This window comes from Pezoporus occidentalis, unplaced genomic scaffold, assembly GCF_034315485.1.
Source record: "Pezoporus occidentalis ecotype Australia unplaced genomic scaffold, CSIRO_AGI_Poc_V1 ctg26, whole genome shotgun sequence".
In the NCBI taxonomy this organism is placed as follows: domain Eukaryota; kingdom Metazoa; phylum Chordata; class Aves; order Psittaciformes; family Psittacidae; genus Pezoporus; species Pezoporus occidentalis.
In genome coordinates this window covers 3,485,087-3,508,986 of record NW_026914502.1, presented here as the reverse complement: position 1 = coordinate 3,508,986, position 23,900 = coordinate 3,485,087, and the positions used below count along the sequence as shown (strand labels likewise).

General features: G+C 39.6%; 1 protein-coding gene across 3 annotated transcripts in view; it reads right to left on the bottom strand.

Annotated features, from left to right (window-relative positions):
- The window catches only part of EPHA3 (EPH receptor A3), a 216,187-nt gene that overhangs the window by 121,415 nt on the left and 70,872 nt on the right, over positions 1-23,900 (bottom strand). For all 3 annotated transcript variants that reach the window (XM_062623993.1, XM_062623994.1, XM_062623996.1), the window contains one exon: positions 21,600-22,260. In XM_062623993.1, coding sequence (XP_062479977.1) covers positions 21,600-22,260 — 661 coding nt within the window. The remainder of the gene's footprint in view (positions 1-21,599; positions 22,261-23,900) is intronic.

Here is a 23,900-nt window from a genome sequence, read left to right as displayed (position 1 = left end):
AAGGAAATCTCACAACAGCTTTAGAGAAAGTTATATGTGCATACATATAACCGCGTACATATGTACACTCGCACAGAGAGAGGTTATTTTAGCCATTAAGGTGTTTGCAAAGGGATGCTATGAGACTACTCCTCTGGTTTTCCTGCTCTGTCCAGATTTTTAAATAGATAAACAAATGCAGCACAGTGTGAAGATGGGAGGGATACTTATTAATGCACACTTTTCTCCTGAGCCTTCAAAGAATTAAAGTGACCTTCAAAGCAAATCAGACAGAGGCAGGGTTGTATTCCTCCTAGTCACAGAACCAATAATGAAAGATTAGCATCCCCGTGAGTTAGACCTACTCTTTCCACTTCAATTTAGATCAGAAATACACTAGATGACTCTGAGCTATTAGGGATGAACTGAGTCCCCAAACAGATCGATTAAAATTATATTCAAAACAGAGAGCTAAACCGTGGTCCTCCGGGAGAAGCAAAAGTCAATAGAAATCCATCCTTGAAGAGATAAATTCATAAGTGAAACATTTATGCATAACTCATAATTGCCTCATATCTGTAGCCTCATACAGACTAATGCCAGTAGATTTTTTTGTCATGGGAATAGCTAGTCAAACAATTAGCCAATATTGGGTCAAATGTTATAATGGTAAGGCTTGTTTCAAATCAAGTTGTACTTTTTCAGTTGGTCAAATTAGTCCCACAGTAATTCATCCCTTCTGTTTTATTCGCAGACAGGTACAAACTTGAGAAATTCACTAAATCCCTAAATTAAGACATCTTTTTTTTACTTGAACAGAGCGGGACAGCCGGAGTCTGAAGTTGTACATCATCAGAACTGAAAGTATGATGAACAGCAGGGGGGAAAAGCGGATGTTTATCAGGCTAGCATCACACCTTTTTGCCTATTTAACCTACTGTTTCAGTAGAGGTTGGAAACACTTGGTATCTTACTATTTGGGGTCTGATTGCTCATCTTGCATGAGATACCACAAAGATGTGTTTCAGAAAGTAATTGAGATAAAGGAATGTGTTGTGGTACCTGTTTCTACCATTTTCTTCATTAGGAAAATAAGAGAGAAGCCAATGAAAAACTGATGCATCATGTATCACATGTTTCCATTTGACAGGAACAGTTTCCAGAAAGTTACCTCCCTGCAATGCAAGAATTGCTGTGAAGGAGATGATTTCTTTGTTACATGATGGATTCAGTCATGTCAGATTTATGACATATTCCTCCACTGTATACGCCATGTCACTAAGCATTTAGTGGTCTTACTGTCGATTAGACTGTTCTTAACTTATTTGCCATGAAAGAGGTTGTAGCTTGCACAGGATAGAAGTGAGTACTCCATGGCATCCAAACCTTTGCTGCAGCTTGTGCAAATGACTTACCTGACCTACATCTCCATACCTTCCCTGATGAGGCTTCTGATGTGCTATAGACCTCCCACGAGCCACAGTAAGGACCGAATTATTCACTTCAAAAAGCCAATTATTGTTTTCAAATGTTTCCACCCTCCATCTCAGCATATAACCAAGTATTACTCTTATGTATTCAAAACCATGACATTGTCCCTCAAGAATTTAAGCGTATCGAGACATCTGCACCCCAAATGGCAACAGCAGATACCAAAGATTAACACCAAGGACTACTCTCAGAGGCTTCCCTCTTGACCACTGTACCAATGCGTTATGTTAACAAGCTGCTACACTTTCTTCCTTAACCTGAAGCTTTAGGAGGAAGCCCAGCCCCAGTGGGACTGGCAGACAGACCCCTAACCCTTTGCCTATGTTCAGATGTCATTTTTGCCTGTCCAGCTGTTCTGCACTCTGAGGGATCAGCTGGCTGGAAGGGAACAAACAGGAGACCCATTAACACCTCCACAGCTCAGGCCAGTCTGCTTGATCACAAATTCATTTCAATTAATTAATTTTTAATTTCACACTAACCTCAGCTATTATAAATCAAGCCAACCAGGCTAGGGAAACCTTCACTGCAATAGGAAACTGTCTGTCAAGGAGGTGCCTGATCACAGGTTCAACTTCAGCAATCTGTCACTTGAGAGACAACAAGGAGGAAGCAAATTACTTTCCACAGAAATTACCAGAAAATATTGCCTTGATTAATTATGCTGTTTCAGAAAGGGCACAAAAGGAAAAAGCATTATACCAGTTCTGAGCTTCGTAAGCCTGGGTCTGGTATTCCCGTCTGTTGAATGTTTAATCATCTAGAAAACCCATTTTTAATGCTTTTAACCTCTTTTTTTCAAGTGAATAAAACTCCTTTTACACCATAATGAAAAATAACATATTAACATCCCTATACCTATGAAAGTAGTACCTAGGCTCCTCACAATTGCTCCTCTCACTGTCCTCAGACTTCTCTGCCATAGCTCCAGGGTAAAGGAAATAATCTGACTTTGAGACATTGACTGGTTTGATAAAGATTCACTTGATAACCTTCTTCCTGCCTTTTGCTGGTTTCCCAACATGAAGCAGTTATTTATCAAATACATTTCTACAACAGGCGCATGTTTCAGTCCCATCAGAATTAAATCTCATACAAGTTACACCGCTTCCTCTCATCAACAAAATGCGGGTGGTGGTGGTGGGTTGTTGTTTGCTTTCCAGTTTTTCAAGTTCACGTCTAGTGTGTTGGAAGTATGGATTCAAACCTTGATTAGACCCTACTGACGTAAATGGAAGAGTAACTACTTTCATGAACTCAGAGCATAAACCTGAATCGGTCCAAATATTAAGTATTCATATATGAGGCACCACTGATACCATGAGAAATATGGCACTGAATGTGATGCAATAAGTGTACACATAAAGTATCAGTTAATTTTAGACAGAAAAAATGGGACTGAGTCTAGAGACCTCCTATACTACCCCTTTCTCTAATCAGCCTGCATTTTGCACTCGCTTATTTTGAATGCCAGTTTGCTGCAGATAAGGTTACTTGCTTCTTAGGGTAAAATTTCATAGTCATATCCTTACAAATGTAAGAACTACAACAAGAAGCACTCTACCAAGTAAGACCCCACATCCACAGCGACTTCCGTCCTTACTGGAAATCATCTCTGTCTATGCTTGACAAGGGTATAGCAACAAAACAAATGGGTTGATGCTTCCTTCAAGTATTTTCCTAGACTCCAGCTATTTGTGCTAAAGAAAATTCCTGAGCTAGGAACCTTTACTAATGGTATCAATTATACCAACTGAAAACTACAATACTTTAAAGAATAGGGAAGCTATCCCTGATTGAATTTTTCTCCCCTTCATCTTTGGACAGAGATGGTTTCAGTAGGAGTATTCGATATCTGAAGCAGAAAAATGTACTTCTTTTCCAAAACCAGAATGATTTCAAAGCTACTCAGACATGTACGATCATAACTGATTGGAAAAGCCTTCACCAAACAATTTTCTGCTCAAAAATACTGTCACATCAAGATTGAAATCCCATCTCAAAACTGACGAGACGTGTGCATGTGCATACATGTTTGGGTGACTGTGAGACAGTAAATTAACATTCCGCATACAAATCCAAGAATGTCATCCTAAAAAATAGGTTTATTAGAAGCTTACTGTCTGGTATTTCAAAAATACTTGGTTTTGAGTATGTTTAAATCACTGTTTCTGCTATTCTAACTTATCCCACATATACACTAGCCCTGCATAGTCAGCTGGAAAAAAACATTGAACTATTATGACAGCATATGATCAGGCATGATCCTTCTGTATAGATAGGAAAGGAGAGAGAGCTGCAATGCTGCTCACGGCTGCATTCAATATTCCAATAAAATTATTGTGCTCTGTCACCATTATAAACAGCCCAGTGCAAACGCATGAAAGCGCATCCCATAGCTGTGCCAGTTATGCCACGTGCATGTAAATACGGACACAAACACTCAAGATAGGTACAAACTGCTAAAAAGCCCTGCTCTGAGATGCACACATACAAGCAAATTTAGACGCTCAAAGAAGCCTCACGGCTGCCAGCAGCTCCTGGGAGAAGGAAGACTACAAAAGATGAGCGAGCACCACAGCCCACCACAGAACGCTTACATTTAGCTACTTGGCAATTCCTCGGCAAATTCACTATGATAAATAATGAAAGCAAAAAAAAAAAAAAAAAGGAAAAGAAATAAGAATTAACCTTTTTCAATATCGACTTTGTGAGTATGTGTTACATGGCCTTTTACGTTCAACTTTATTTGATTCCATTTCTTCTTGAATTACTGATTTTTCTATGTACAAAATACCTAAAGACAAACAAGGAAAGGTTACTGACTATAGGAACGAAAGAGACTACATTTTCCAAGGCAAACAGCATGTTTTTTATGTAAACACCAGGGTTTCTTACAAGCAGCTATGAACCCCCATTAGAAGAGAGGAAGAAATGATTTAATCTTGGAATCTAGGTGCCCACTACACGAGGAAGGAGGCGAGATGAAAATACTTATCCGTACATTTTGTGCTATCAAAGTACTCTAAGGTACCTTCGCTTCCAGAATGTTTTCCTGGTAAAGGCTGGGTGTTTTGGGTAGTAGTGGTTGTTTTTAAAACAACTCTCCACAGTAGATTTTTCCATCTCTATGTATTCAAAGTGCAGTGGCCCAGAGAATACAGTAGCTGTATTAACCATAGCACCATAGAATCATTTAGGTTGGAAAAGACCTTCAATAGAGAATACCTTTGATTTGAAACTTAACCTTCGAAGCCAAAGGGCAATTAATGTGTCTGCAAAAGCACAAAATGTGAGGTCCTTCACTAAACTTGTATCTTACTTTGCAGAACATTAATTAGGAATAGCACCCATTACATTCACACATAATTTACTGCACAAATAAAAGCATTACTGTCCTGGGTTCAGCAGTAGCAGTCAATTTTTCTCCTTCTTGGTAGCTGGTGCAGTGCTGTGTTTTGACTTTCAGCCTGGGAACAGTGCTGATAATACCGATGTTTTCAGTTGTTGCTAAGTAATGTTTGCCCTGACCAAGGACTCTCTAAGTCATCAGGCAGATGAACTATGGAAGTTAAACATGAACTGGCCTCAAGGAAACCCATGTTAGGAACAGCAAAAGTCAACCTCCTCCTGTTGCAAAGGGCTCTCTCATATGATCTCATCCACAGTGATACTACATTTATTCTCTTTCATTCAACAGGAAAAGAAAATCTCGTTTCTGATTTGTTTCATGCTAGATGTTTTCCTCCCCTGAGGAGGTTTAAACACACATTATGAGCTTGGTCTAGTAATCATTCAAAGCAAAACTCTGACTCAAGCCCACAAGAGCTTTGTCTGCGTAAGGACCACAGGCTCGGCCTCTTGCGAGTACTTTCACTTAATACTGAAAGGCTTCATTGTTGACTGTATTACCAGAACATGCATATGCGCTTATAAATGGGAGGCATTTATCATTCTCAAACAGTGATGAGGTGGCCACAGTTCATGAAGCAAGAGAGAGATGAGAATCAAAAACCTGAGTTCTGTTTCTCACTGCGCCACAGATTTATGTGACCAAGCAACTTCATCTTCTCCGATTTTAATACTCTATTTGTAAACTGCAGATGATATTTTATTATGCTGTGGAGTGCTTTTAGATTAATGAATTAAATTCCCCGATTGATCATTAAACAAAGAGACTTCTTCACAAATACAATCATCAGCATAATGAAATATGAACAAGACACTATTTGATGAGATACAGGGGAAGCAGGAAGTCTGTCATTTAACAGAGCTAAAGTATTCCCACAACATAAAGGTGTGTTTTAGTCCACCTTCACTAAAAAAACCCAACATTATTTTTACAACCATCCTGATTTTGTGGCCCTTACATGGCAGGCCAATTTTACCAAATAGAGAAAAGAAAAGAAAGCAAGCATTCAGATAGCTTGAGCCTTTACAGGCACATAGCCTCTCACAAACCTTTTGGGGTGTAATACACCCACTCCTCTTTCCATGGCCATGTACCCCAGGTCCTTTGACCCTACAGATGGTTTTGCTTTAGCAACACCTGTATGGCAAGATCACTGCTTGCCCCTTCCTATGGGTCACACTGGTATCATCACAGTCCTCAACCCTTTCCCCAGCACAGAGCTTCAGCGCGCTTGGGACGGAGGCAAGCCAGCACATGAAAAGATTGCTCCTGGAGCTGAGAAGTGACTTTTTTAGTGTGCATCTGTGAATCCCAAAGCAGGCAATGTGCAATCTGGTCTGAAAACCAGCAGCCTGGCTGTTTCCATGTGAGGAAGGACCTGCTCCCCAAATACTGACAAAAGTTGCACTACAGTAATACACTTAACACACTGTGAACAAGAACGGAACATGGTGGAGGAGAAAGTAGTAACTTGGACTCTTCTTGGAGAGTTACCTTCCCCTAGAAAGGGGGTATATTTACCAGAAGAGCTAGAAGCAATGATTTGACTGAAGTGAAGAGCTCCTGAATTCCTGAGCTGGATGAATCCAGGTGGTTCCAAAAGGTCTTATCAGCCAAGAAAGACTACACAGTGCGGGTGAGCTATACAATCACTGGACACTGAAGAAAGAAAGGGAAGGGGGGGAATGGGTATAAACACAATTTAGAAGGCAGGAAGCAAATAAAAAGTAGGTTATGAGAGCAAGTCACAGAGGAGCTTGCAGGAGATCCACCCTAAAGTGCAGGTGGGATTCAGGTGTGAAACAGGAGCAGCACTGGTGCACGGCACCCTTAATGGGTTGGAGCCATTGCCTTCAGCTACACGGCGACCTGCAACAGCTATATGCATATACATGAAATATTAGACAGAGCCTTCGTTCCCACCCCAAAAAGGGATGAGATCCTGTATAAAACTTGCTTGCACAACAACACTGTCACAGGTAAAGTAGTCCCTTTCACCTGTGCAATCAAATCAGCAGTCCTTGGGATGAGATTGCCAGGGCTCCCCAGCAGCCTGCCTTCCCAGAGGATCATAGTAGAGCTTTGTGCCTTCTCCCATATCAGAAGTGCTCCAGCACCTCAGGGGACAACACTGCAGGGTGAGCACCTCAGCTCAAAGAATCTACCAGGACTGGCATCTGAGGTAAATCACTCTTATTTCAGAATTAAAAAGGGTGAGCAAGAGACTGCAACCTAAAAAGAGAACATTTTATTTCTCATAAGAAACACACGACATTTCTGAACAGAGCTGAGAAGATGCTAACTATAAAGTATTAACAAAAGCCACCCATTTGCAATAATTTACTGCAGTATTTGAATTATTATTTCTAAGCTATAATGAATGATAAGCTTTCCTCAGGGTAAACCAGCCTTAAGCAGCTGTTAAAAACTAACCAAATCACAGTTCTGATTAAGCCTAGCAAACAAACGTTATTCTGGCTACAGACCCTATTGCTGCTAGGGGGTTTAAATAACACTAATACTTAATTTCCACACCAGGTTTTGATTCTTTTCACTGCATACGCCTTGGTAGCTAAGTCTTTAAAATAGAGTATTAAAACAGACCTCCCACATGCAAAAGTGTCAATTATTTTTTATGCCAAAGTTTGTTTCTCTCCACCAATTCGGTTAAATTCACATAAACTCAATTTCTTTTTGCATTAGCACCATGTGTGTAACGCTTATTAACATACCTTGCATTAGGTGAAATCCCTCTATTGCAAGTTTAGTTACTTGGCATTACTAACAGGGCAATATATCATGTGGCAGCAGCGGTCTGTGAGCCAAATAGGTCTGCTGGTCACAAAGCCTAGTTCATGCAGACCGATAGCCCCAGTATGGGGTCATCTAGCCTGATCCAGCAGCTCCTGTTCAGGTTAAGATGGAGCGTCCCATGCTGGGACAAGTAGCCTCTTCAGGCTTCACCCCCATGGCTTCCATATGTTTTCAAATAGATCTCCCTGTCCTGCGTTTTATAAATTACTCTCTCAAGACATGCAAAGCAAGTAAAGGCCAGACCTTCAGTTCTTGTCTTTGTGGGATGTATCTATGTATTTATACATATCTGCACAGAGATATATGTATAGGTATGACAGAGAGAAAATATATAACAAGACAAAAAGAGGGGGGAAAAGGACAGGTTTTCTTTTAAGGCACTGAGAGGATTTATTTGAATGAGAGGACCAGACCCAAAGCCCTCAGGCATGCTGGAAGTTCAGTCCTGTGAATGCAGTGATTTCTGCAAATTCCTAAATTATAAGGCAGGAGCATGACAGCTGCAAACCGCTTCAACATATTGCTGATTGAAGCATTCTTCATGCACATAGTGATAATGAAACTGTGATCACGAGGACTCTATAAAACACAAAACCAAAAGCAATAGAAACAAAGCCTTCAGGTTATTGTAAGTCTGTAAAAAGAACCAAAAATGTGTGGGCAACTGGTGGTATTTTCTGTAACCGCTAACAAATATTTATGTTTTCAAAGGCCTCATGTACAAACATCTGATTAAGTTTCTTACAATTACCCAGTATACATAAAGCTGGCAGAACTGGACCCTGAACAATGAGCGTTGCAAAAACACCAGCATGCAGATAGCTATCTACATTCTAACCTCAGTTTCAGCTGGACCAAATTGCACTCACTAATACACAACTACTGCAAATATTTGTGCTGGTGAAGCTCAGCTGACGCTTTATTTTGTAAGACGCTCTTTTTAGATTGGATTCTTGCTAAGGAATCTCTTGAGCTACACATTTGTTTATGACATTGATCGTTTGAAAGTTGGGTTCGGTCTATTAGAAAAACCACACGGTCAGTTGCTTTTGTTTCCTAACTGCAATAAGATGCACTTAAATTAGTATCACACAAATGCTACATACCTCACTGAAATGTTTAACAGCTCGTGGTGATGTTAGTTATAGAGGCTAGCCAACTGGAATCTGAAAGAATAACACTTGACTAATATTAGCACACCAACTGTCTTGTATTTTAAATTACAGTACAAAGTGGTTTTGAATGATTGACGGAGCTAAAGATCTTCACTGGGTAAACTGGCTAAACAATTCACACATTCCTAATTTTGTGAATTTCATAATCTGATTTGTAAGGTATTTCTCAAATACAAAAAGAAATGTATCCACTGATTTATTGCACTGCTTTCCCTAACTGTAGAGGGATATGTTGCTGTTTAAAAGGAATAGCATCTTATCAAAAAGCCACATGTTCTCATCTGTTCAAGAATTACTTATTGTCTGAAATGCTGGGCTTGCTCCCATTAAATCAGTGGGAACTTTGCAACTGACTTCAAGAGGCAGCAGGAGCAATCCCTATACGGAGTTAAAGATTTTGCCTGTAAAATGAAAAGACAAAAGAAAAAATATACTCCACCAGGCAACCATCCCCCTGTGTCCCACCTTTAGAGAAGGTGAAAGGAAGCTTTTCTGATGAGGAAAGCATTCCTTCTCATTCAGGCCACTGCGTTTTCAGCTGACAGGCTCCAGCGTGCCATCATCTGTCTCTGTCACGGGTTCCACCGACTCCTACTGAGAGCCAGCAACGAGCATCAATCCTCAGCCAAACAGCCTGCCAGCTATTTGAGATGGGAAAGCTGGCTTTCTCTACCCACCTACTCTCTCTTAGAAAAACAGGAACACAGGAGACAAGGATAAAAAAGCAGCCTGTGCAAAGGTCTGCAGGTCCAGCGCAGCACGAGGAGGTGAAGGAAGAAGTTATGTCAACAACAACAAAGAAGAAAAAAAATGAATGCTTTGATGTTATGAATAGCTGCTGAAGCAGAAGGTGAGGCGTGCTGTGGGCACCGTAACCCCTCCTGCCTTCTCCGCACGCGTCCTCAGCTCCTCAGGGAAAAGCAGCCCCAGGGCCAGTGGCCAGTTTTACTAGTTTCTCTCCAGTTGAAGTCTTGAAGGATGAACAAGCCTTGATTTTGCAGGAAACATTTTATCAGAACTTAGGCAAGCTTTGCAAGCATGCTCCTGATGACTCTGCAGTGGGGCTCTAAAAACAGTTTATACCTCTGTCAATAGTTGTCTTCATAAAATACTTTCTCTTTTTCAATCCCTACACAAAATCACACGCATCGCACCTCTTCATGTTTTCAGCTCGACACAAAGGAAACTCCTGATGGGACCTGGCATGAGTGATTCTGCTCGTATCCAGGAGCTCCCAGTACACAACAGTCAAGTTCATCTGACTCCAAACTTCTTCATAATTAGGAAGGAAATAATAATACTTTTTATTTTATCTTCCACTAGAAACCTCCTCAAATTACTGCAGGATATGACTTCTATCCAAAAAGAGTAAGCGGTTCTAAAGTGGTTGCAGAGGCAGCAGGCAACACTGCCTTTATTCTTTGGTTTGTTTTCAAAGCAACCTTTGGATACAGCCAGATTTTCAATTCATGGAAACAGTCCAGAGAAAGTCAACAAAACACATTATCAAGCACCACAAAACAACTTGCAACACCCCAAATCAGATTTAGAACCTGGAATAAAAGACCAAGACCCACAGCTGTATCAAAACACCTCATCTCGAAGATGCCAAGAGCACTCCTAAAATCCTAGCTCACAGCAATACTGAAGACTTTTTTTCCCCAGTTTCCAGATAATCCTACAAAATCAGTCGTATCCTACAGTACAATGAATGCATGAGCTATTGTTCACATGTGTCTGGGCAGGGGCTGTGGGAACCTGATAGACTGATCCAGGGCAAAATCCCCTTCCTGCCCTCAAATCACAGTTCTAGCCAAAAGATTAATGGAGAAGGCAAGAGCAGGACAAGACATCCAAGGTGCCCAAGATAAGTTAACTTGGAGGAACATCAGTATCCTTAAAGTACATCTGATTGCTAGCCATGATTAACCCAGTGCTTCAGGGGAAAAATGAAAAACACAACAACTCAAAAGTCAACTGATTATGCTACAGTGGAAAAAGTCCTCTGAAATAGTGGACATTTTAAAGCAGAGTATGGAAATACTATAGATTACAAATAGACAATAATTTATGAAAACTTGTTAAAACAGCATGCTTCTTACTCTGCTTTATTTTTAAGGGAATTATAACCTGGACTTTACTCTCTACTAGAAACTACCTACACACCACGTGTACCACTCCTGAATGCAGTATTCTTCCTGCCATGCAAAACCAGGAAAACACAGGTGGATCAGATGATTGTTTCAACCTCGTGGATGTGCAATCTACGGACGCACATCTGGGGACCTGATGTTAACGTGCAAGTGTGAGGTAACAGCTTCACGGCTACAACCGCAAGACAGACAAGAAAGCTTCCCAACAAATGGATAACTGACAGGCTATATGATAATCCCTAATTATAAGAGAATTTGGGATAGATGGCATGGTTGGGTTTTAAGGCAGTAATTTAAACACACTGGCCCTGCAGAGTAATGATTGCACAGAAAAACAATGTACTCCGTTCCAAAGAAGCCCTTAATCCATGTTTAAATAAGCTCTATACTAAACAGACTTGTGCCTGAACACCTGCTTTTACCACAGGATTTCAGAGGGCTTGTGTGTTTTTTCAATTAAAAGACTAATATTTAACTTTTGGGGGAAACAGCAAAATCTACTCTGAATAGAGAAGAGCTTAAGAATGAAAGGGTTAGGCTGCTATCACACTGCAGATGTGAATCAGCAGTAAAACTAGAAATCCAGTTGGGTAAGAACTAATGTGATCTGTCTTACAGTCAGGTTTCAGATGCTCTGTGGCTCAGCAGCACGGCTGCAGTGTGGGGGCAACCAAGGATTAGCTCCTACTCAGTCTGAAAACCTCTGTTACCTCATTCTTCCAGCCCTCTCAAGGATTCATCACCTGATATCCTCCTCTTCACTGCTGTGAGGTAGTGGACAGAGAGGTCAGAGACCAGGAGGACTCAGGGTTTTCCCTGCCACCGCTCCACTCTACACGCACCTCATATCCCAGGCCACAGCAGCTGTTTGCCTGCAAACACGGCATGAAGCAGCTGTTCCCAAGGGACGAGGATGATAAACTACACCTCTAAATCATTCCTACAAAGGGAAACAATACACATACCCAACACCTGGCAAGCACTTTATCTCATCTCCCTCTACTAAGTACTGCGCAGAGCAGGGCAAGGTCCACTGGACTGCAGGCTCTCTGGATCATCAAAGAGAGTGAAGAGAGTCCATTCAATTCAGCATGAGATGCATTTGGCTTTGAAACTGCTCCCGTAATTTCTGAGACGCTGCTAGGTATATACTCAGAACTCCCCAAAAAATCAGTGATGTAAAGAAGTATCAAGGAAACACTCTTAAAACACTGGCCAGAAAAAAAAAAAACAGATCATTTCCATGCTGTCTCTCTGCTCTGAGGGGAAGGCTCTTGGGAAAACAACAAATACTTTCTAGACTGCAACTTCATTTATGCATTCATTTAATGCAACTCATCGAAACACAGGAGATGTGTCCCCCCCCTTTACTGTAATTCAGACCAGCTTTAAATCTCTTCAGTGTAACACACACTATTACAATACTGTTATTACTATTTGCAGACCCTTTCCATGTAAGACCTACCATATACCCAAACACAAACTTTAAACAGTCACATTTTCCCCACGCTGACATTTGAATGCCTTTTTAGCACAGCAAACTTGCACAAATACTCCTCTTCTTTTAAAGAAAGCATTAAATCATACTGCTCCCTGAACTCAAACCAGAATTCCCCCTTTCCTCATGAGAGCCTTTTACTTTTCACCAGTTTTTATACAATTACATAGGTATATTTTACTTACCAGGTTATTTTTTTTCCCTCTGTTCTTCTCTCTCTTCCTGTTCTCTTTCCTGTTGTGACCCTTTAAAAAATGTCTTTAGCTTTCTTTCTTCCACCATCTGCTGTGGCTTGTGTAGGTAGAGGAAAGACATGGAAGCTGATTCCCCTTTTACTGTTAATTTCACTGCCAGTTCATCCCTTCACACAGTATGAGAAACAGGACCATCACTGCTTGTTAAACGGCATGCACAAGTAGCAATTATATGTCTTTCTAATTCCATTTCCTGTGTTAACAAGTATATATTTATGTACCTTTCAGGTGAAAGCTCTGGACATCTCCACAGTCAGAGAAGTCAGAGACGTTTTGCACTGTATAAAAATGGCAGCTTAGCGAAGGGTCTATTAATTTATGAACCAGAAGGTTCATTAGCTGTGGTTAACAGGGACTGCTAAACAACATCCTCTAGCACGTCCTGCTTCCCACCCAACTTTTATCTCTTCTGGTTGGTCTTTTCAGGATGAACACCAGTTTTACAGCTGGAACAGCGATCTCATGTTCATGATTAATACACCTTGACTTGACTTCAAGTCACAGTCCCTCAGCCCTGCTTTAGTTTTCCGTATCACTCTTGAAATTGGAGGACAAAATAATTCTTCCTAGGATTTCAAACATCTGATGATCACTTTACTCCTACACATAAACTGACCACTACTGCTTAGGCTGAGCACAGTAAATGACTACCTTCATTAAGTTTAATGCTATTAACATGCACAATTTACTAGAATGCAAGTATATGTATCAAGGCAGTGTGACTTAAGTGGATTCTTAAATACTCTGCATAAAGCATATAAACTCAGGTGTTGGACATTCCCTAGAACAACGCATCTCCTTTTGGCTGCATTTTGAAGCAATCGCTCTATGAACCCTTGATGAGTTACAGCACAGAGAGTGGCCTGGACAAGGTTATGAACAAAGCTCAAAATCCTTTTCTGTCACTTAATCATCATTATTAATAAAAAGATATTATTCAAAAATAACTACAAAGGAAATATCACGGGATAAGGTTTGATTCAAAAAAGCATACCGACTGGAAATACCAATGGCAAGTAAAAATACATTACTTCAACCATGCTGTTGAAGAGAACTGTCCTGTATCACTTCTGCAGTTACTCAGGCTTGGCACAGTGTCAACTTTTACCATATGGCTTTTTCTTCCCTTGCTGAAAGTGAATCTTTCTGTCAAAGAGCAGCTGTTCTAAATTATCACATCAAATTTTAACCTTACAGTAGACAACCACTGAACCCACAGATTCATGACAGTGAAACAGTTCACCTCCTTGACCCATGAAGGATTTGTCATTATTTAGGTCTATCTCTGCCTTAGCACAACAGCTACACCAGTTGTCAGGGTATCCAGCGCAGGCAGGTACTTAAGGCTGATGCTACAAACAAATTCTAGGCAATGAATTCACCATCTCTCCCTAAAAGGACTGTGCAAAGTCCAAGTTGATACGTTCCTCTTGTACTATCAAGAATAAAACCGCCATTTCAAATGCAAAGAAAAAGAGACACTGCAAATGCAACTCTTGTTATCCAGTCTGTCATCCAATGAAACAGTTAATTCTGATACTTCTGCAGTCTAAGTGCTTCAATAACGTCTGATATCAATTGCTGGTTATTTAGATGTCTGCCAACAGCATGTTTTGACAACATCTTGTGCTTCACGCTGAGCAGCAGCAGACATAAAGAAGATTCTTGTTGCCTTGTACTCATCTTTCAAGACGGTTCTTACTTTAAGAGCATTTTCGTTGAACATTATCAAAACTTACAGCTCTCACTACAATTGCTCTCTATTAAAGCCTAGTACCAGCTGTCAGTTGTAATGCAAACCCCTGTTAGCCTTTGCAAGTTCCACGCTGGAACTAATAAGGGATTGGCGGATAGCTCTGTACACAGACACAAGTGGCAGAGAAACCGATGGAAAAAAGCATGTACTCAATGAATTCACACTAACAATCCAACCTTTGTGCAACCCTGAGCTAAGCTGATACTGAAAGTCACCAAAGACAGTACAAGCAAAACATGCTCAGGATGATACTATTAATTTAGTTTTTAATCTTTTGAAAGCCTCCAAAGAAGCAAAGCCATTAAAATGAAAAGGTTAAGGAAATGCCAGCAAGATCCCTTAGGATGCTCAGTGATAGTTATCCGTAAGATATTTGCAGTAAAACCCTGCACAAAAAGTCAGCACTCGTGGTCTTAAACACCTAAGAGTTGGAGCTTTAGGGTGAAAATTTCAGTGTTAAAAAGAGGAAGCAAATGTCTCATACATACTTGGTAAATTGTGGAGAGTCTTGGTCAATACCCAGTATGTTCCACTACTTCGGGGTGAAAGAGAGGAGTGTTGTTCCTTTTTGTTGAGCTTTGAGGGGTCTTTTGCTCCTTGAAAAGCAGGTGAGGGGGACAAGGAAGAAACTGCCAAAATACACAAAATGTGGCATAGAAAGCACCACCTCTAAACTGATAAGAGATCCGGATTGAACAGACAGTGCAGCTATATTAAGTTGCATTTTGTGAGCCATTAACACTAACAAATATTTTCTAAGTAAACCTTTCCATTTCCCAGCTAGTTTCAAATACACAAATTCCATTCTGAATTACTCAATCGTGTCACAAGTTGACCCTGTAGTACTGAACAACTTGGAGAGATGTATTAGTATGCTTTGTTAAAGAACCCTAACACTAGCTTCCTAATTATTGAACATTGAAAATGAATAGAAATTGTTATAACCATGGTTTTATTTCCATATTTCTACCACAATCCCCAATAAACTTAGTGAAGATTCTTCTCAACTACAGAGCAATGAAACAATTTTCTAGCTTGATCATCTGTATTACCGAAATTAGTGTCATATTGAAATTGCATCTTTTTAAGTAATTTCAGAATATTTCGTGTTAATTTTCCAATGAAGAAATCCTGCCTTGAAAACTTGCGTTTTAAATCTATTGCTTATGATGTACAAATCAGAAAATACTTCTCAAGTTCGTAACAGTAAGAAAATGTTACATAAAAAGTTAGTTATGGTCTTTGCAAAGTACTCAGTGCAACATAATTCTTCCTGTCTGAAAAATAATCTGGATATCTCTGACATAATTTATGGAAAAGTTAAATAAATTCCAAGCAAAAAGGTAAATCCTTCATTGGGTGCTCTGTTTATGTACTTACAGAACATAAAGTGGATAAAAACAATGAATATTTTACAAATAAACTGATTCATAATTTATAGCTGCTGTCATTTCCGTTTACCAGCTTGAAAGATTAAGAGTCCCTTTTAAGAAGCATCTCTCTCGCTTTTTAAAAACCAAAACAATACTTCCATCCAAAGGGGGAAAAAGATACATCTCAACCCTCTGCTTTATGAAATGGCAATCCCTGCCTTTTCAGATTTCACGTGAAAGCAAACTCTCTTTTAATTCCTTTAATATATGATCTTCATACGATCAGTTTCTATATTTTATTAAGCATAATTACTCCTGTACAGAGCCTAAGAGTTAAAACCACACGCTTCTGTAGTGTTAGAAACATAACTGAGCCACTCGGCTACTTCCGAGGGAAAACGTTATTGTCTTTGCAGTTGCAGCAAGCACATCTGCCTTCTGTCTGTTTTCCACTTGCACGGAGTTGAGCAGATCCTCACAGTACCCTTTTCTCTTTACAAATAAAGTTATCTTTCATCTATTGTTACAAGCAAATACAAAGTGTATTTACTTATGTAGAGACAAAATAGTTAAAGCATAGAAGAAAAATATAATGTTTTTCATCCTTAGCATTAAGGATGTTTAACATATTTTTATGCCAAGTACAGCATTCATTCTCCTGAGAGAATTAAGCAATATGCGATGGTTCGGATTTAGCAGCAGCGGATGGCATTCCTTTCATATCACCACAAACTCAGAGAGAGAAATACGATTTAGGATGTGCTCACCATATGAGCTTGAAGCACTGAATAATTTAGTGTTAGGGGAAGTTTTGTGAAGTCATTTTTGCAATAACCAGGCACAGTGGGTGAACTTCACCTCGCTCTCCTTTACCCCTTACTCCCATTCAATCTACCTGATTAATAGCTAAAACTGATGTACATAAGGAAGGACTGTTGAATTACATTCTCTTTTTTTCATCTGGCTTTGTTATAGAAAATGTGTCAGTCACTTGTGGTTAAAGCTTACAATTTTATTACATAGTATTACATAGGAAATTTACAATTTAGACTCACTCAATTCCAGCAACTAAAATTTGGAACTATACCTTGAAATGACAGCATGCAGAAAACGTTAACTTGGTGCTTTTGGAGTAATTTTCTTTGGGCCCAGCAATTTACTTTTACGTTTGATAATGGGAGCCACAAAGCTTGGTTTTGGTCTAAAGGGTCACCTGTTGGAAGCATTCAAAAGAACATTCAAGCTCACTCGCTCTCCCACATGGATAAACAATTGCCCATTGCATGTTTGCTAACTAAGTACATCATCATGATAAATACTGTTCTCTATGTACAGCTGGTCTTTCTGAAGTGCATGAAATAAACCAACGACAGAATAGACACATTCAGGATGGAAGAGATTTATTAGTCCAAGCCTGCCAGTGCAGGATTTCCTTTACCATGCAGTTACTGCATTTTTAAAACACAGCTTCTGAAATAAGGCTTCCATTACTTCCCCAAAGAGACTTCTTGATCATTACAGAACTAAAGACATTTTTTCTGTCATTGATCCTATATTTTCCCATTTATTTTGATACTGTTACCCCAACTGACCAACTTTCACATCATGAGATCTATTTCCTCTCTGCTTTTCCACATACAAATCACTCACTGGGCAGGTGATGTGAATGCTCCTTTTCTTTTATTGGACTTTGGGCTGTTCCCAACACTACACCACTGTATAATCTCCTGGTGTACTTGCAACTTCAATATCGCACACAAGCCCCGCTGCCCTTTACATAAAAATCACATTGCTTACTTTCAATATGTACAGAGACAGTTAAAAAGGATAAGTTGAGGTACGGAGCAATTGAGCCTGTCCTCCAAATAAGAAGGCACGAGTAGAGAGAGGGAGTTGGGAAAATAGGTATTAGAGAGGAGAGGTTAGACATGAAAGAGACCTTGAAAACTGTTAATACAGAAGCTGAAAAGGGAGCAGTTATTACTTTCTCACTATACAAGGACATGGAAACCCTTATCCAACTGACTTAAACCAAGGCTTAAACATAGGAAGAAGATATGTTTTCCACATAAGACAAGATTTGGCATTCACCACCATAAAGAAGTCAAAAAATAGACTACAGGTTGACGTGTCATCTATTATTCATAGCTTTTCTTACAAGATTTAAGTCTTAGAAAGTCAACAGTAGATTGGCAGAAGGTGAAAGGTGTACCCTGGAAAGCAGCTCTGTACAGTTTCTTAGGCTTTTCCTTAGAATCTGCCACTAACCACTGTCAGAGAAAGAACACCAAGGCAGGCAAATCTCTGATCTGATCTGCTTTGGTTGTTTGATGAGGAACCAATGGAAAAGAGTCATTCTTGTTGACTGGGGAACAGGATGGAGACCAGAAAGCATTAGTTTTAATGTGCAGGTTTGTGTTGTTTTTTTTTTCCCTAATTAAAACAAATTAAAATGTACTAACTCTAAGAGAGAAGATGTCATAAAGATGTAGTTTGGCCAAAATGGCATGAAGATGTATTTTAGAAAGACATTGTGAGGAAGAAGTCCTACTCAACCATGAAATATTACAGTAAGATTAAATAGACAGAATCACTACAACGCAAGCACTAACAAGGCTGTAATAAGTCTGTGGTGGGTTACATATACCATATTTAGTTAACTAACATACATACTAACTAAGGGAAATAAAAGGTATGAAAGAGTACCTTTTTCAAGACACTCCCCAAAACATCTTACCTTATACAAACCTAATCCCCCAAAACATTGACCAGGTACAAAAGTCTTTGCTAGAAGAGGTGTTAGAATGTTAACCTAAAGTATACCATGCAGACCAGAAGTCCTCAAGGTGAGGTATACAATTTGCTTTTGAGAAATTATGTCTACACACACACAGAATAAGGAGGACAAGGATGGTGACAGCAAAATTGGCCTTGCTTGTTTAACTGACTGACAGGTAGGTATTCTACTGCTGTACATGTAAAATGCTTATCAGCTGCTAGGACCCAGAATAGAAAAACAATCTTTCCAACAAGAAACAATACGCTGAGTAAAGCAAATAGTCCAATCTTGGCTTTTGATAATTTATATACAGATACATTCGATAAACATGTATGGTTTTATATGTACAGGTACACCAACAGCAAAAAATGGCTCGAGCCTTATGTCAACGTCTCCTGGCTACGCAGACAAAAGGAAGCAGTTGGGGACAACAGTACAATTTGTGTTATTTGGGGGAATGGCTGTGCCATAATATTTTTCTAAGTACCAAGAAAAGCTGTTCTGAGTGAATTTTAAATAGGCTGATTATATACTATTAGAGAGCTTCATTTTAAACATCAGTGATAATCTCCTGCTAATCCTGAAATCAGTGCTGTGGAAGCAATCAAAATCAGCAACAGTCTGAACACTGGATGAGTGACAGACATTAAGCCGTTGAATGTTTTCAGTTACTGGGAAGAGAACATTGTTTATTACTTGTTACTCTTTCAAACTTCAACTGAAGCTTTTTCTCTTTTCCTAAATGATGCCTTCCTTCCAGCCCAGCTTTGCAACATCATCTTGGATCTTCTTCAGATTCTACAATCCTGACTTGGCTGCCTTTTGCTGACAAAAACCAAACCTCCTTCCTCCAAAAAATCTAAATCCCACCCACAACAAAAAATCCCTTAAACCCCAACACCCTAAAAGAAGGAGCAAGAGAAGGAGAGAAGAACAAGATAAGGAAAGTTGCAGGAGCTGCCTTGAGCCTGAGGTCAGAACTGAACTCTCTTCCAAGCTTTCCAGCTCCACTGAGTTACTGATGCCAACAAATGGGAGGTTTTGAATTACTGACTGCTTTTAGAGTGCCACTTCAATCACACCACACTGAAAATATTTATAAATATGACTTACAATAAAAGTTAGTAGAACATTGTATGTTAAATCAGAATAAACGAGAAGGACCTGTCACTGTTGTTAATGGTTTCATCATATATCACTCCCTTGATCAACAGTTGGTGAGAAAGGATTGGAAGGAAGGAAGAAAAAGATAGTAGTCCTATGGACTGATTTTATGCCTTCCAAATCACATATGACATACCCCCACATATGGATGCGAACTCACTCCTAGTCTCTGCAGAACTCAGTAGGAGCTGCCTTGCCTATCGCAAGCATTTGCAAACCTGTTTTTAATAAAACATTTGATTTTACTTCACTTTATTTAGTTCAACTTTTGCTCAGTTTTAGTCTGTCACTTTCTGGAGTGATTGGCTTTGTGTGCTCATGTGTAACTGAAACGTTACACCAACAGCTTTCAACCATTTACAAGGACACAGGCTCTACAGTAAGCAAGACTACGTACAGTGGTTAAAACAGCATCACTAACAGTTTAGCACTTTTAAGTGCAGCGACAGGAGGCCCTAGATAAAGCATTTCTGAACAATAAAATATCTGCTCCTGAACTCAGCTCTTAACAGAAGAGTAGAACTTGGTTTTCTTACTGTCGATATCTAACTGCAGAAAAAGATACTCAACAGACTCAGCTCCCCAGTTTATTCGAGGGCAAAACCAATGTTAAAACCTATTGAAAAGCAAAACAACAACCACAAAAAAAAACAAAAACCAACCCACACTCTTACCCCTTTCCTTCCACAACTTCCTGTCATTTTCTGGGAGAAAAGTCACCTTAATTTGAGCAACAGTGGCTATGGTTTGGTGGGTTCCTAGTATCTCCACAGGACTTGCTCGCTTGACAAAGCTTGCTCTAGGACTGATATAAAAAGAATCGGTGCTCCTATTCTGAAACCAGGTTCAATATACATGCATATGCACATGTATACAAACATGCATACACCCCCACCCACCCACCTCCCCAGGATATAGCTACCACTCCTTCCATTCATGGTATCTCTAGAGGTTACTATTTAACTTTTACTTATTTATTTAATGGAAGACCCTCTGCCACAGCCAGCATGCTTTGATGCGCTCTGAGAGAAGAGGTCTAAGATTCAACTCGCACAAAACTTCAAAATGTACTCTTACAATAAAGCAAAATGTAGACCTTCATAATTTCAGTTGATATTAAAATCAGGGGAACATAAAATGCATTTCTCTAACATTAAAAAGACCATCTCCGGAAAAACAAACTCCCTGGCGTAGTCTTGTTCTTGGGAGCATTCACATAACCACAGTTTGCAGAAACCAAAAGTTTGGGAAAAATTGAGTATTCATGCAAATGCAATTTTGAAGTTCAAATATTCATTTTCCAAATGTATCCGCATTTAGGAACTATGCTACCTGAAACCATGTTACCTGTTTTTTTTTACCCGACCGATCCCAATTAATCAACACAGCTCAGTAGCAAAAATTATACATCAAGCCACAAAGTTCAAGGACAAAAATCCACACAAAAAGATCAAATATTTGAACACAAGCAATGCATATGAGAAAATTGTAATCTACTGAAAAGAAGTCCAAGACCAGTAAGAGAGATTAGATGTGCTATGCACTGTATGAACTAAAAAGCAGCTGCTGACCTTTATCAAATGACATTATTTACACAGGTTTAAATAAACCCCATTTTCATGGTGATTTTAGGAACTAATTTAATTCTGCCAAGAATTTGGAGAAAATTAACATGACCCAATACACAGAGTAGGGACATAAAGTGAAGCCCCTGTTAATAATTGAACTATGAATACGGAGGGCATTGTTACCTTGGCACGCAAAGCCTCTTTCTTCATAGCCAGCATTACACAAGCACTTCCCTATGGGCACTAGCCATTCTCCTTCTGTACTGCAATACATCTTGGGCGGCTCTTCCTCCTTGGAATGATTGACACAAGAACCCCGCACCTCCACCAGTGACTGGGAGTCCATGGGTACTGTATCTGGAAACATGGCGAGGTTCTTGACAGTGAAAGGGCACTTTTTGAAGTACACTCGCACTGAGACTAAGGCAACGCACGCACCTACATCTTGAAAAGCCAAGTAAAAGCCTTTCCTGCTGACAGGCCCCACCTCACGGACTTCTGTATTCAGCTTTAGAATTCGGTCCCCAAGATCCATCTGGGTGAAGCTCTCATCAGCTGCAATGGTGTCGATCTTTGTAAACTGATGCTCTCTGAACTTTACCAAATGGTCATCATCAGACTCCATATAATACAGATTGAAAGTCTCTTTGCAAGTGCCCAGAACTAAGGGGATACTATTACAGTCCCGCAAGGTAAATTTGAGCTCCACGTATATCTTCTGAGCTGAATTGCGCGGAATCCAGTTTGTTCGCAGCCAATTGTTTTGACTGTGATCCATAACGTTGCACACCTGGTAAGTTCTGATTGGAGTATAATGCTCATCAACACCACTAATCTCTTCCCACTGGAACAAGAAAAAAAAAGGAAAACAGAGAAAAAAATGAAATATTTTAAGACCAATGATTACACCATTAAAAAAATTCACATTTAGAGTCAAAAGCTGTGGAAAAGCAAACATCACTTTGCTTGGAATCACTATAAAATAGACAAAGTCTGGGAGAGCTTTCACTTCTCTTTTTCCTATTAAACATACAAACATATTAAATGAATACAGAATTCACCATTAAGGAGTCAATCCTTACCAAGATATTTCAAGGTGGCATGAAAGAGATGCTACAGCTGTTTCACATTACTAAAAACCTGTGCTTTCTTAAATTACATGCAGTGCTGTCCTTTCAATCGTGATGCTATCATGTCTTTACAACCACACTCATGTCAAACAGAAGAGGTTTACTAGGACAACATCACGTTTTCGCTGTTAGAATCAAGTTGTATTTCAAAGATTTAACAAAATTTAACATCTTGCAAGCAAAAAGCCAAAGGCTCCCACCGAAATTTCAAATAGTCATAATAAAAGGTTAGTTTTAAATTGATTCAATGCATGACAATTGATTTTGCCTTGGTTGTATGTCCTTTGGACAAACAGTTGCCAGAGTTAATAAAAATTACCACCAACTCACTGTATCTTGGTTACCTAATTCTTCTGTGGACTATATAGGCTATGATGCTAGAACGATTTTTCATGTATACATACTCATTAGTTGTTTTCGCATCAGTCATAAGCTGATAAACTTACTCGGCCCAGACAAGGAAGGAATGGGTTTCCTTTTTGTGAATTACTCATGTACCAGTCCTACCTGATATCTGAAGTCACTCTTTCCAGAGAGGAATATTTACCAATCACACGAAAAAAGAAATCCTATAGGGATGCTTAAGGTAACTATTTACTGTTGGCCATGTACCATACAAAACTAAGTGACTTGAGATGCATCTTTCTTCACTTTTTCTCTTAATGGATAACTAGGACCAAAACAGTTTTGGTTCTTAGGGTCATCATTCTTCAGCTTTTATGCACACAAAAGCTGCAGCTGTTCTATTTTCCATGTCTTAAAACACAAACTGAGATGCCTCACCACTAAAGTGCTAGAACTTATGGCAATGAATAATGCCTTTATGGACTCACAATACTACTAAAGTTGAAAGACAGCCTTCCAGATCTTCTAGCCCACCCCCCTGCTCATGCAGGGTCAGCGAGAGCAGATTGCTCAGGATCCTGTTCAGTCTAGCTTTTGAATACCTCCAAGGATGGAGACTTCACAGCCTCCCTGGGCAGCTGTGCCAGTGTTTGCTTGTACTCAGATTAAAAACATTTGTCCTTACATTCAAATGGAATTTCCTGTATTTACGATTGCATCCATTGCCTCTTGGCCTTTCACTGGCACTGAAGAGTCAAGCTCCATATTCTCTATATCCTGCCATCAGGCATTTATGCACCTTGGTAACATCCCCTTCAGCCTTATCATCTTCTGTTCTATGCTTCAAAGTTAATTACACAAACAAAAGAGGCACAGTTCCTATCATGATAATGAAGCACATAATAGAGCACATGGTAGCACAGCAGCTAAAGAAATCCTTGCTCCGCTATCACCCATCTACACAGCCTCTACAAAAGACCACAAATGCTGCCCCATGCAACCAGATGCA